The 13,795-nt window shown below is 38.4% G+C and overlaps 2 protein-coding genes across 2 annotated transcripts in view; one reads left to right on the top strand and one right to left on the bottom strand.

Moving 5' to 3' along the window:
- LOC135771698 (uncharacterized) overlaps nt 1-13,795 on the top strand; it is a 232,922-nt gene that overhangs the window by 205,657 nt on the left and 13,470 nt on the right. The gene's annotated exons all lie outside the window — the stretch shown is intronic.
- Nucleotides 1-13,795, bottom strand: part of LOC135771672 (uncharacterized) — a 62,682-nt gene that overhangs the window by 48,255 nt on the left and 632 nt on the right. The window contains exons 3-6 of the mRNA XM_073815428.1: nt 13,504-13,617; nt 13,262-13,345; nt 11,275-13,100; nt 5,920-5,925 (exon numbers count right to left, since the gene is read on the bottom strand). Coding sequence (XP_073671529.1) covers nt 5,920-5,925; nt 11,275-13,100; nt 13,262-13,345; nt 13,504-13,617 — 2,030 coding nt within the window. The remainder of the gene's footprint in view (nt 1-5,919; nt 5,926-11,274; nt 13,101-13,261; nt 13,346-13,503; nt 13,618-13,795) is intronic.

The following is a 13,795-nucleotide window of genomic DNA, read 5'->3' on the forward strand; positions in this document are numbered from 1 at the left end:
CGCCATTCCAGCATCTACGGCTATATTTATGGTTAGAACCAGTCAATCCACACACAAGTTTTATTCAGACGTTGATCCATCCAAAGGTTGGGGGAGGGACAATCTAGCATCTTGAATTTGCCTAACTTACATGTTTTTGGCCTGTGGGAGGAAACCGCAGTACCCAGAATAAACCCACGCTGACACAGGGAGAACATGCAAACTCCTCACAGAAAGGCCCTAGCTTGGGCTCGAACCAGGGACCTTCTTGCTGTGAGGCAACAGTGCTTACCACTGAGGCACTGTGCCACCCGCTCTACCCCCATGACCACCGCCCACATGTTTCCATGACCAGCCTGACACGAAGAGCAAAGCTAGCAAGATGTGGAAATAAACGATTCACGTCTTAGTAAAGTATCTTTGCTTTAACGTGAAATTGCGCAACTGTTCTATTAAAGCCCTTCTCACGGAGCCGTTTGCTAAAAATCTAATAAATGTTACTATTTTTGTGTGTGGAGGACAGTTGTGCATTTATAAATCATCAGCTCAAACCTCCAGGAGACAGTGAAACTCTGCGACGGACCAAGATTGCCTTGTTTGTTGTTAAGCCACAATATAACACCCGGCTCACGTAACAATGGAAGCCCAGTGGCTCAAACATGTGGGGAACTTCCTGTATTTGATTCAGCCTGAGGTCAAGCAGCATTCACACCACCAAATGGGTTGCACCAGAGTTTGGCAACAGCTGCTCTGAGACCACTTGTTAAGAGCAGTCTCGGAGCAGCCGTTTAGTGCGCACCAAAGTGCTGCTGTTGTGTTCACAGTTCACACTAGGGCTGGGCGATATGGCAAAAAAAATTATCGAGAATTTCCCACCCATATCAGTCGATAACGATAATTATCATGATAAATGACAAATCTTTATTCCTGTCAAATTTAACGGCAGATTTTTGCTCCTGAATAAAAGTTGTAAAAACCAGACAGTTTATTATGGTTTTAAACTACTTTTTATTGTCAGAACATGACAAATACTTTTCAAACAAGTGATGAATTGAGGTAGAATACAGATTTTTACTAGTAAAATGAAACAACATTATTAATAGAGTGTAAAATATCTTTATAGAAAACTTAAGAACTTTAACACTTGTAACATCAACATCAGTGCAAATTTAAAGTTAAAGTGCTTTTAAACATATGTTAAAAAAACACAAAAATAAGAGAAACTATTTTCAGCATGCCAATCCCTTCGTACAGCTGATTTGAAACATTTTGTAAGCTGTTTTGGCTGTCTGTCTGACTAAATAAATAAATAAAATAAATAAACAAAAGAACAGTCTTAACCATGGTCAGCATTTACTGTTCATGTTTTAAACAACGAAAGACATTACTATACAACTACAAGTTACGTGCAAGAAAGACAAGTCTGTCTACAGTCTCAGGTTTTAAAGCTGCCCTATGACAGGTCACAATGTTTCCTCCTGTGCTAAAAAGCCTCTCAGAAGGGGAGCTGGTAGCAGGGATACACAAATAACGCCTTGCTAGTTGGCTTACTTTTGGGAAATTTTTGTTATGCATCTTCCACCAATCCAGGGGTTCTGTTTCACTGTCTGCATCTGGAGCCATGAGGTAGTGTTCCAGCTCCCCCTCCACTACCTGCATGTCAGTGAGTCCTGTGTTGCTGGGGGATGGCCTCTTAAGAAAACTGCCAAGAGACTTCCTCTGCTTCTTGGCAGGAACAGCTGCAGCAGCTCCCCCCTCTCCCTATTCTGTTCTGTATGAAGCCTGTGAAGTAGATGGGCCTGGGTCTCCTTCCATATTCAGAATCTCAGACACTGCTCTTGTTTTGATTGCCACAATCTTGTCTGGCCTGATATATCGAGTCTTGAAGCGTGGATCAACTAAGGATGCCATATCAAGCAGTTCGTCTGTTATCTTATCATCATACTTCTCAGTGAGATATTCTGTGACCATTGTCTTTATGTCCTTTGTGAGCTGTGTGTCATCATCAGAATGTTTCAGGACCTCTGTTCTGAAGAGGTGCAACACAGGCTTAAGGTAGGACACACTCACATAAGATTCACCAGACAGGGAATCTGTGAACTCAAGAAGTGGTTTCAAGGCTTCATTTATTGACTCTAACACATCAATGTCCTGCCAGGTGGGCAACAAGTGTCTGGTTTTCTTGTCAGCAGTGAGAACCTGACTGATAGCCTTGTGCTGCTCAATCACCCTTGCCACCATCTTTTGACGTGAACCCCACCTGGTAGGTGATTCTGTCACCATCTTGTGTCTGGGCAGTTTAAGTTCTTCTTGAGCAGTCGCAAGGTCTCTCTTTTTTTCCAAGAGAAAGAGAAGGCAGACACAATTTTTTTACAAAGTCCAACAGCGCGTTCCACTCTCTTGTCCTTCCCTGCCCTCTCTGAGAAAAAAAATATTTTTTAAGTATACATGGTCATAACAATTTTAAATCTAAGAAAAACAGACTAAAATGTATTGGTTTTATTATTTTACAATTTTTATCAGCATCATTACATTACTATCACGTGAAATATTTAGGCCAAATTATGAATATTCAAATATTGTTATCATGCATCAGTTTCGTGCTTGTAATCATTAACGTTTAACAAATGACTAATAAAATATTTAATTGTTTAAAAAAAATTATCATTGTGGTAGTCATAATTAGCTATTTTGTTATTACATGGAAAACAGAGACTAAAACTTACCAATAGCCAAGTGTAGTCGATGTCCAAAACACTGAAGTCGTGTCCATTTGTTCAGTGATGCTGCTTTTACCATGTTTGTACCACTATCAGTTGTGATACATACTTGTTTGTTTTCACTTAGCTCCCAGGAGGCGAGTGCTTCAATCATTCCTTGTGCAATAACTTCACCCGTATGGTCTTCAGGACAGTAAGCAGTTTGAAGGCATTTGCTCTGAAGATTCCAGTCTTCGTCAACAAAATGAACCGTGAGGCTCAGATAAGGCTCCGATGTGCGACTGGACCATATATCCGAAGTAGTGGCGAAGAATTGTACATTATGCAGCTGCTGTTCTAGCGTCTCCCTACACTCCGTATACAGTCGGAGAAGCGCTGTTTGCGAGAAATGTTTTCGGCCCGGCAGCTCGTATCTGGGGTCCAGAACGCGCATAAGATTTTTAAATCCCTCATTTTCGACAAGGCTAATGGGAAGCATGTCTTTTGCAATGCAATATGCAACTGCTTTTGTGATGTCTCCGTGTCTTTTCGATTTTTTTTCGTAAGGCACGGCTTTGGAAAATGAGGACATGAGACTTTGCTGGGTAACATTAGTTGCGCTGGTGCTTGTTGATGGTCCACGTTTACCAACACTTGTTTGAAATTTCGACTGTAATTTTTTAGCATCTTCGTATTCTGAAGGGTGACGTTGTTTTAAATGATGAAACAGGTTTGTGGTGTTACCTGTTTTTGATGGCACGAGCCGTCTGCACAGTTTGCAGTGCACGCTGCTCTGTTTTGTGTCAGATTGCAAAAAACCAAAATATCTCCAGACTACTGAAGTTGAGTGACCTTTCTTGTCAACAATGTCTGTGTCCTTCGCTGCATTTTCTTCACTGTCGCTCATTTTTCTCACTCCTCCAAGTCTTAACTGTGACCGTAAACCAAGCGCACGTGCAGCACCAGGAAGTGTAGTCTGCAAAATACCTGCGCTGCTTTACGCATAGGGCGTGGTATTACGCATATTACGTAAACATTATCGATCCCTTATCGAACTGTCATTATCGTTTTATCGAGGGGAAGTTATATCGATAAAATTATAATTATCGAATTATCGCCCAGCCCTAGTTCACACTGACACAAACAAACCGTACTAGGACCAAAAGCTCATTTGGGCCAACCTAAACCGTGTCAGTGTGAAAAGACCCTTAGTCTCAGTGTTGTCAGGATCGAGGATGAGACAGGGAATGAGAAACAAAATCCCATTAGCGTAGGGGCTGTACTGTACATGTGATGCAAGTGTATGTAAAGACAGTATAGTGGTTGAATATCTGCTCGGTTCCGGACATGTTGAGAATGCTTTGTTAAAGAGAAATGTCTTTAGTTTAGACATTTTTTGGTAAATCATTCCAGAGCTTAGGGGCTAAGTAGGAAAAGGATTATCCAACCTTTTGATATCCTAGGGATAATTAAGTGACTAGATTTTTGTGACCACAGTGTATGTGATGGATTGTATTCTGATAGAAATTCTCGAAGATATGAAGGTGCTAGGCCGTTTAAGGCTTTATAGGTGATTAGCAATATTTTAAAATGTATGCAATATTTAACTGGCAACCAGTGTTAAGATGCCAAAATTGGGCTTATGTGGTCATACTTCTTAGATCAAGTAAGCACTCCTGCCGCGGTGTTTTGAACCATCTGTAACTTGTTTACCTGATTTGCGTGACACCCTCCGAGTAACGAGTTACAATAGTCTATTCTTGAGTTCATAAAAACATGGATAAGCTTCTCAGCATCTGATGCAGCCAGCATATCGCATATTTTTTGATATTTCTAAGATGAAAGAATGCATCAAAGGATAGATTACTGTCGAACATCACACCTAGGTTCTTGAATGTGGAAGATGGCACAAAAGGGATCAAAAATTAAAAAAGGAGGGACTTGTGAGAAGCTCTCTGCGATCTCCAGGACGTTTACTGAAGTTAAAAACCTCTTCAACCCTGAGGACCCTGTCCCGGGTCCAGAATTTCGTATTTTGACTTAATATAAAATATTCTTTTAATCTTTGATGCTCCGTCATGGACCCCAGTAACACATATGAGATACTGTTTGAAAGCTTAGAGTCTCTACTTTCTGCAGATATGCACTTTGACACATCTTTTACTGTAAGAAAGTTATTTACACTTAATTTACACTATCACCCCCCCAATATTTTATTATATCATTTAATATTTACATATTTCATATTTTTCAAAAATGACAAACATGGGCAAGTCTTATATCAAATGAAAGCTCTCACTCTCAGGAATAAGGCTACAGCGTTATTTTTGTTCTAATATCAACACATATCCAACAATCATCGAATGAATAATAAGGTAAAAAATGGTCTTTTGTAAACATATGGGAAACTTGAGTGTGGACTGCCTCAGATAGCACATATAGCCACAAATGATACACCATCTTTTATTTTAGGTCCTACTCTAAACAATGAGTCCATTCACAGCATTTTCTTTGGTTGTGTGCATATATATTCCCTTGCTATTTATTATATGTGCAAAACAAAAAATTAATATTTATATGAAAAATGTATTTTCACACCCTTTAGTAAAATGAGAATAACTTTTGAATGCGACATGCTAAAGAGTTCATTCTTTTTTTGGTTGTTTACTGTCTGCTGCTGGTAACAACCAGAACTGTCTGCAGTCTGCTAGAGCACCCAGAACCAGAGTTATACACTATCAAAGACAGTATTTTCAACATAAAAAAGAAAATTTGGTGTTTCATCATATGAAAAACAACATAAATAACAATATTTGTCACAAACAGCAGCTTTTTATGAAACTTCAAAGGGTTTTCTTTAAAATGATATAAAGAAATTACATTTATTCCACTGTATGTGGTTATGGGGACACTTCAAATGTTTTTAGGCAGAAATTGTATACAAAAAGGGTATTATTCCTCCCTTCAGTTGGAGTAAAATAACTTTTGCATAGATTATGATAGAGAAAAAATTCCTTTTTCCTCTGGTAGCTGACAATTGCTGGAATCAAACAAAACTGTCTGCAGGGACCTGAGATACCCAGCGCCAGAGTTATATACTTTCAAATAAAAACTTTAGAAAAAAACATCAAAAAGCGCCTATTTATTTTTGTGTTTATTAGAGGACTGATATCACATACAACCATGTTTACCACTTTCAACAGTGTTTTATGTAATTTCAAAGGGTTACCTGTAAAATGATACCAAACTTTTGTATGTAAACCTCTGCATGTGGGTATGGGATGCTTTTGAAATTGGGTAGGCCAAATCCAGGCAAAAATCCCCAAAATAGCTTCAGGGTGTAAGAAGTTAACACCTTATCAAGAGTGTTTTGTGATGAGGGATGTTGAAAAAAATCATCATGCAAGTTCAGCACAGTTGGCTAAATCATTAGAAAGTCAATCTGTGGTGTTTCCTGAATCCTGTGACACAACACGACGGAGGTATGGTGCAAAAGAGAGGCATGCATGGCTGTCATCCACAGATGAAGCCACTGGTAAAGCCAATGCACAAAAAGCCTTTTGCTAGAGCTTATATTGAAAAAGGTAAAGACTATTGGGTCTCTAACTCTCTATACTTTTGAGTAATGAGACAAAGATTAATCTTTGTGGTTCTGAGATGTTCCAAACTATATGGTGTGGCAAGGGTGAGAAGTAAAATAAAAAATGCATGGTACCAAAAGTAAAGCATGATGGTGGCAGTGCTCTCCTTGGGGCTTGCATGAGTGCTGCAGGTGTCCGAGAGTTTAATTTTATAGACGGCATCATGAATACACAGATGTACTGTGAAATACTTAAAGAGAAGTTGCTATCATCATTCTGTGCCCTTGGTCACCAGGCAATCTTTTAACATGATTGTGACCCAAAACACACATCTAAGGTCACTAATTCATTTTAAAAGAAGCATAGGGTAAAAGTGATTCAGACCCCATCCCAGGTTGAGGTCTGGGGAGTTCTGAAAAGACAAGCAGAACGTCATTTTCCATCCAGGATCTGAAAGAGGTCATTGTTCAAGAATGGAGAATTAAAGATGTAACTGTATGTTGTCAACTTGTTTATTCAATGTCTAGAAGAATTAGTGCTGTTTAAAAAAAAAAAGGATGGAGGACATACAAAATATTAGATAGCTTTTTTATAAATAATTTTTGTAGGGTGTACTTATTTTTGCATCACCTAATTTGGTTTAAATGTGTTATTTTTCGTATCCTTAAGGTGGTAAGTGACTTTCACTCTTATGTTAAGAAACATAAATGTTTTATAAAACTGGGGCCGTATTCAAAAAGAATTTTAAGGCTAAAAGTAGCTCCTAACTGGCGAATTTAGGAGCAACTCCTAAAAATAATGGGCGTGTCACTCCTAAACAGTGCCGGTCCTAGATGCTGGGGGGCCCTAAGCAAAGCTTTGTGAGGGGCCCTCTGTCAGTGCATTCAGACCCTTATAGCATAGCACACATACATCTCGGAGACGTCTATTTGATGTCTGCGTTTACATCTGCAAGATGTCTTATTTAAATTGTTTTCTCATCTGCAATACGTCTGTGAGACGTCTCCTTAAAGATGTCATATAGACATATTGAAGATGTCTGCAAGACGTTTTTGATTTAGAATGTATGTAAAGCAGCTCTTTTCCTTTATAAGATGTTTTTACACACCAGATGTATTCCAGATCTCCAGATCTTTACCAGACATCTCACAGACGTACCTGTGCTATCTGGGTAAAACCCAGTCAATGTTGCTGTTAGTTAGTTGTTAACTAACCACATAGTGTTTCATCTTATAGCTGTATAATATTCCCATATGCACATTACTTTGAAACCCTGACTGATAAACTTGCTGATTATAACATGAAACATGTATTTGCTGATAAGTTGTTTTGATTTAAAATGTGTTGTGAGAAGCACTACAAAATTTACCTGATCTAAATGAATGTAATGAATCAAATTAAATTACATATAAATACATACTGTTAATACACAGGGGTTAAATTGGGATTTGTTATGTGGGGGGGGGGCTCTGTGGGGAGGGGTACTTCGAGGGGTAACATGTTTAATACTGATGACAGCAAAGCCACTGGTGTGTTTCAATGACATTCTGGACCTCTGATAGGATTTGATAAGTTTCAGCTTTAAAAGAGCATTTCACCCGTAGAAACATTAATCTTTATTGAAAGTGTTATATTTGTAGTCGAAATGTAACATACATTTAGAATTTGGTGCCTATTTGACAGAGAAAAGGGGTGTTTGTAGTCTCATTCCCTCAACAAAGACATTGCACTTCCTTCTTTCAATGATGCAAAATGATGATTTTTACATCATTGAAAGAAGGATGTGCAACACTGAAATCTGTATTTCTCCAGTCTCAGCGGCAACTGAGGAAATGATGCATGACCATTCAAAAACATGACTGGAGTTCTAACTATACAAAGCTTAATGCAAATGGGTGAAGTGTCCCTTTAAAGCTGTCACAGAGGTTGACCCCAAATATTTTAAAAATAGTGTCTGATTTTAAATATTGCAAATCTATGAGTTTGACACCCTATATCCATTTGTTGCACATGTCATTATGCACAACTGATCAAACTTTAAAGGAAGTTAAAAGAATCAATCTCCTTGAATAATTCTAGGCATAAGATGCCCAAAAAGACTCAATTAACAAGATAAGGTACAACACACAGTACTGTATCAGCAACATGTCTTAGAAATTAGCCATAGAGATTCCCTATGCTGGTCAGCAGCTACAATCATATAGTTAGGTTTGATTTGTGTAATCAAAATACATTATTTTATTATCTATACAATGAGTTATATCCAGTGTTATCCAGTTAACATACTGTAATTAAACGAGTGACATATACTTTAATCCTTTACAAATTAAAGTCTTCTATTAAGTTTTCTCGACGTGGGCACCATTCTTACCTCTCTCTCTCTCTCTCTCTCTCTCTCTCTCTCTCTCTCTCTCTCTCTCTCTCTCTCTCTCTCTCTCTCTCTCTCTCTCTCTCTCTCTCGTCAAATTATCCTGCACGAGAGCGCGTTCTTGAAGTTCAAAGGAAAAAGCGCGTGTTTTCGCGGCAATTGTGTCACCCAATTCGCGTCATTTGAATCGCCCCATGCTAAGACGCGTGTCTTTACATTGACTTAATCTGCTCGCGCAAATCCTTTATCTTGTTCCCTTGCTTCACGTTTTTTTCCCTTTATTCTGCTCCAGACGGATAGCTTTGTCTTTGTTTTAAATCAATGGTGGGCATATAATATGCGCATCGTTACCAAATCACTCTTCTGCGTCATGCACGCGGCCGTTTCTAAATTTGAAGGCTGCAACCTCCGGATCATGTCGCATATGCGCGCTGCATACGTCATCAAGCCTGATTTATTTAAGTTAAATAAGCATTTCATTTGCAAGTCATAAGCATAATATAACAATTAACCATTAACTAAGAATAATAGTCAACATTATAATTGTTAATATTCTAAAATACGTTTTTATGACGCATATGCAGCCTACAAATGTGACCTCTGAAGGCTGCAGCCTTCGGATTGAGAAACTGCATGCATGTTGTCCGAGTACATATCAGTGATTTAAGAAATCATTAAGTATTTTTAAAAACCCGCACAAATTCGGAAGTTTGCAAATTATTTAAATTATAGCGTCTTGTTTTCATTAAACATAATAATAATTTTTCTTTGATATAATGGTTTTAAATAATTCTGAGATCAAGGGGGCCCTCTAGTGGTGCGGGGCCCTATGCAAATTGCGTACTTTGCGTATAGGAAAGACCGGCACTGCTCCTAAATTTAGGACTCCTAATTTTTTTCACTAAGAGTAATTCACAAAGCATTTTAGCCCTAAAAGTAGCACCTAAGTCTGGGACAGCTTAAAAGAAGTCGAGAGGACTCCTAACTCACTAAGACCTATTCACAAAAGATCTTAAAATGTCTTAGGTGCTGATCCTCCTTAACATGGACAGTTTCACCAACTCAAAAGCATTGCACATAGGCTACTTAAAAGCACACTTTAATGTAATCATATTGTTTATAACATTTGTTTCATAATTCATTACATTCATGACAAGCAGGAAGTTTTTTAGAATTACATGAAACAATAATGATATTAAATATTAAATATTATAGGCATACCTGTTGCCATGCTAGTCTGTTTAAAGGCTGCAATCTCAACCCTCTACTGCGATTATAATGCATATACCACCGCCTCTCGCATTCGTCCGGGGTCCGCGACATAAGCGGGAATGCTGCATTGATCTGCAACAAATCCTCTCCCCAGTGATGCGCGGGTTGATCCGAAATGAGCGGATGCATGCGGCACCCGCGGTCACGAGTCATCCAAAAATATTTTTTATGATATTCGGGTCGCGTTCGGTCGGGTCGTTTGAAATAAAGATGGCAATTAACTATTAAACAATTACTACTTGCAAAAAAAATGCTGGCCAGGGAGCGGGTCGGGTACACTATTTATTTTTTATTTTTTGCGGTCCGAGTTGCGAGCGGGTTAGTTGAAAACGTTGGTCGGGTGCCAGTTGTTTTGTACATTGACCCGCGCATCACTTTCTCGCATGTCTCACGCTTAGTTTTGCTTGATATCTCAGTGCCGAATTTCCCTTTTATTACGTTTCTTTTGTCCAGCACCAACTGGGCCAGTAGCAGTAACTGATCCTGCATCCATTTGGGCTTTCTTTTTCGTTTTGGCGAGTTCCACCATCATTTATTTATTACATTAGGCAGGCTTCTTTAATATGGGCAACATTTCCTTGCTTTAAGTAGTCTATTTAGGCTAATAGGATGTACATTAATCAAGCAAGTGTTCATGTAATGTCGTTTTATTATTAGGCAATTGGCGGTTTTCATTTGTATTAGGCTTGATTTAATTTAATTTAATTCACGACTTTTCTTTTATATGTGCATTTCGATGGCATTACTATAATTATTATTTTGTATAGGACACAGACATATTTCGATATTGTAATTCCATGATTTGGTGCGTCTGTGTTATGTTCCGCATGACAGCCCTGTCATCTAACAACCAATCACCGTGGTCATTGCGAGGCAGCTCGTGCATGAGAATTGACGTCATCCGTAGCAACGAAGACTCACTCTTAGTTTAGGAGTTATCATTTTTCCTTACTAAAAGTAGGTCTGAAAGGCGTTGTGAATAACTTTTAAGAGAAAACTCCTAGCTAAAATCTTTTAGTGCGATTTAGGAGTACTCTTAGTGATAAGATAAAATGCTTTGTGAATACGGCCCCTGGTGTGTAAAAATACAGCAAATTGGTCTCATATTTACTAACAAATAGAGAAAAATCTTAATTTTCAACGAGGGTGTACTCATTTATGCTGTGCACTGTATAACTGCTCAAGCACACGTTAGTAAGAGTCTAGACTTAAGCCCTGTCTGAGAGACCATCACTAAAAGTTCTGCTTTTGAGATCGACTCCTGATTTATAAACAAAAGGAAAATAAAACACTTGACAATCTTTTGTTAGGAATGGAAGAAATTCCCCTAAAGTAAGTATTCAATGTGCATTCATATTTTAACAGTTAGTTTTACTTACTTGATTTTTTTTGGTTTCTTTAATCAGAGGCTTCAGTTTCACAAGAACTTCATCTGCTTTATTTTTATCTCCAATAAATTTATTTAGATTAAGTTCATCCAAATGCTGGTCAGACGTCAACAACACAAAAACTAAAGCTGTCCACTGTGAAGAGGAGAGTTTGGTCTTTCCTACTGAATAAGATGTCACATAATCTTGAATCTCCTGCAGCAGTGAATCATCACCCAGTTCATTCAGACAGTGAATCAGATTGATGGATTTCTCTGTAGACCGATTCTCATTCATCTTCTGTTTAATGTACTTTACAGTTTTCTCTTTCATGTAGGAGCATCTTCTCATCTGTGTCGGTAGATCCTGTAAGAGAATCTGATTGGACTCCAACGAAAGACCCAGAAGAAAACGCAGAAAAAGATCCAGATGTCCATTCTTACTCTGTAAAGATTCCTCTACGGCTCGCTGATGCAACTTAGATAATGAAATCTGTTCTGATGATTTACATATTAATCTGCTCAATATTTTCCAAAACCAACCTGCCTTATGACTTTGATCAAACACATATCTGTTGTAGTTCGTGAAGGAGATGTGAGCATAAAGAGCTGCTAGATGTTCCTGGATGCTGAGATGAACAAAGCAGTCAACTTTTCCCTGATACAAGCCTTTCTCCTCTCTGAAGATCTGAGTACACAATCCTGAGTACACTGATGCTTCTGCTACATCAATGCCACACTCTCTCAGGTCTTCATCATAGAAGATCAGATTGCCTTTCACAAGCTGCTTAAAAGCCAGTTTCCCCAGTTTGAAGATCATGTCTTCATCTTTCTTCACTTTCTTCACATAGTCCTTCTGATGTTTGATGTTTGTCTGAATGATCAGGAAGTGTGTGTACATTTGAGTGAGAGTCTTGGGGATCTCTCTTCTCTTTGCTTCACTCAACATTCTCTCTAGAACAGTGACTGAAATCCAGCAGAAGACTGGGATGTGACACATGATGTAGAGACTCCTGGATGACTCCAGGTGTGAGATGATTTGATCAGACAGACTCTCATCACTGATTCTCTTCCTGATGTATTCCTCCTTCTGTGGATCAGTGAAGCCTCGTACCTCTGTGACTCGATCAACACACTCAGAGGGGATGAGATCAGCTGCTGCTGGTCTGGAGGTGATCCAGATGAGAGCAGAGGGAAATAGATTCCCCTTGATGAGGTTTGTCAGCATCACGTCCACTGAGGTTGATTCACTTACATCACACAACCTCACACTGCTGTGAAAATCCAGAGACAGACGACACTCATCCAAACCATCAAAGATGAACAACACTTTATATTCATCACTGAAGATTTCCATTTCTTTTGTCTCTGGGAAGAAAAGATGAAGAAGATCTAAAAGACTGAGTGTTTTGTTCTTCATCAAATTGATCTCTCTGAAAGGAAGTGGAAATATGAGGTGGACGTCCTGATTCTCTTTCTCTTCAGCCCAGTCCAGAATGAACTTCTGTACAGAGACTGTTTTTCCAATGCCAGCGACTCCCTTTGTCAGCACACTTCTGATGTGTTTGTCTTGTTCAGGTAAAGGTTTAAAGATGTCATTACATTTGATTGGTGTCTCCTCTGTTGTTGTTCTTCTGGATTGTGTCTCAATCTGTCTCACCTCATGTTCATTACTGATCTCTCCACTTTCACTTTCTGTGATGTAGAGCTCTGTGTAGATCTCATTCAGTAGTGTTGGGTTTCTCTCATTTGATGTAACCTCATACAAACACTCAAACTTCTTCCTCAGATTTGATCTGAATGTGTTTAGGAATTCAGCAAGATTAGACTCATGGCTGTAAAATATAAATACCAGATATTACATAAATAAAAAAATGTATGGAGCCAAAAAAACTTTTTTGGTAGCATATAACACAGAACATATTACTTTAGCTTATGAAATGTTTTATTAATTTATCAATTAAAACAAACTAAACAATAATACCCAACAATTCACCTGAAACAAGGACTAATGTCTGGTGTTTGATTCTCAGATTGCTCCGTCTTCCTACCCTCACAGTCGGGTTCGGTTACATCTGGTCTGTGCAGCAGAATTGAGTCAATGAATCAATTATATTTCATCTACCTCTTGACAGACGTTTCTACAATCATTTAAAGAGCTTCTTATACCTTTAAAAATATATATAAATTGTATAAAAATGTCAACCTGTAATCAAATGATTCATAGTTGTTTTATACCTGTTATCAGGCCATGTATCACCACTTTTAAAATTTACTGGATGATCAATAGACACGTCACTCTTCATAGACACACAGCTGATCTCTGGACCTGATCTCTTCTGATGATCTAAACTATAACACACAACAGATTAGAATTAATACTGATGGTAAATTAATGTTAGATGTTGCATACAATCATAAGAAAGTACTTTTCATTATGCTCCTTCAAAAACTGTATTGAACTGAATTGTTAATGTGTCTGATAATGAATAGATCGAATTTCACAGATGTCACTGTGCAAGCAATTCTG

This window comes from Paramisgurnus dabryanus, chromosome 8 (assembly GCF_030506205.2).
Source record: "Paramisgurnus dabryanus chromosome 8, PD_genome_1.1, whole genome shotgun sequence".
NCBI classification, from domain to species: Eukaryota; Metazoa; Chordata; class Actinopteri; order Cypriniformes; family Cobitidae; genus Paramisgurnus; species Paramisgurnus dabryanus.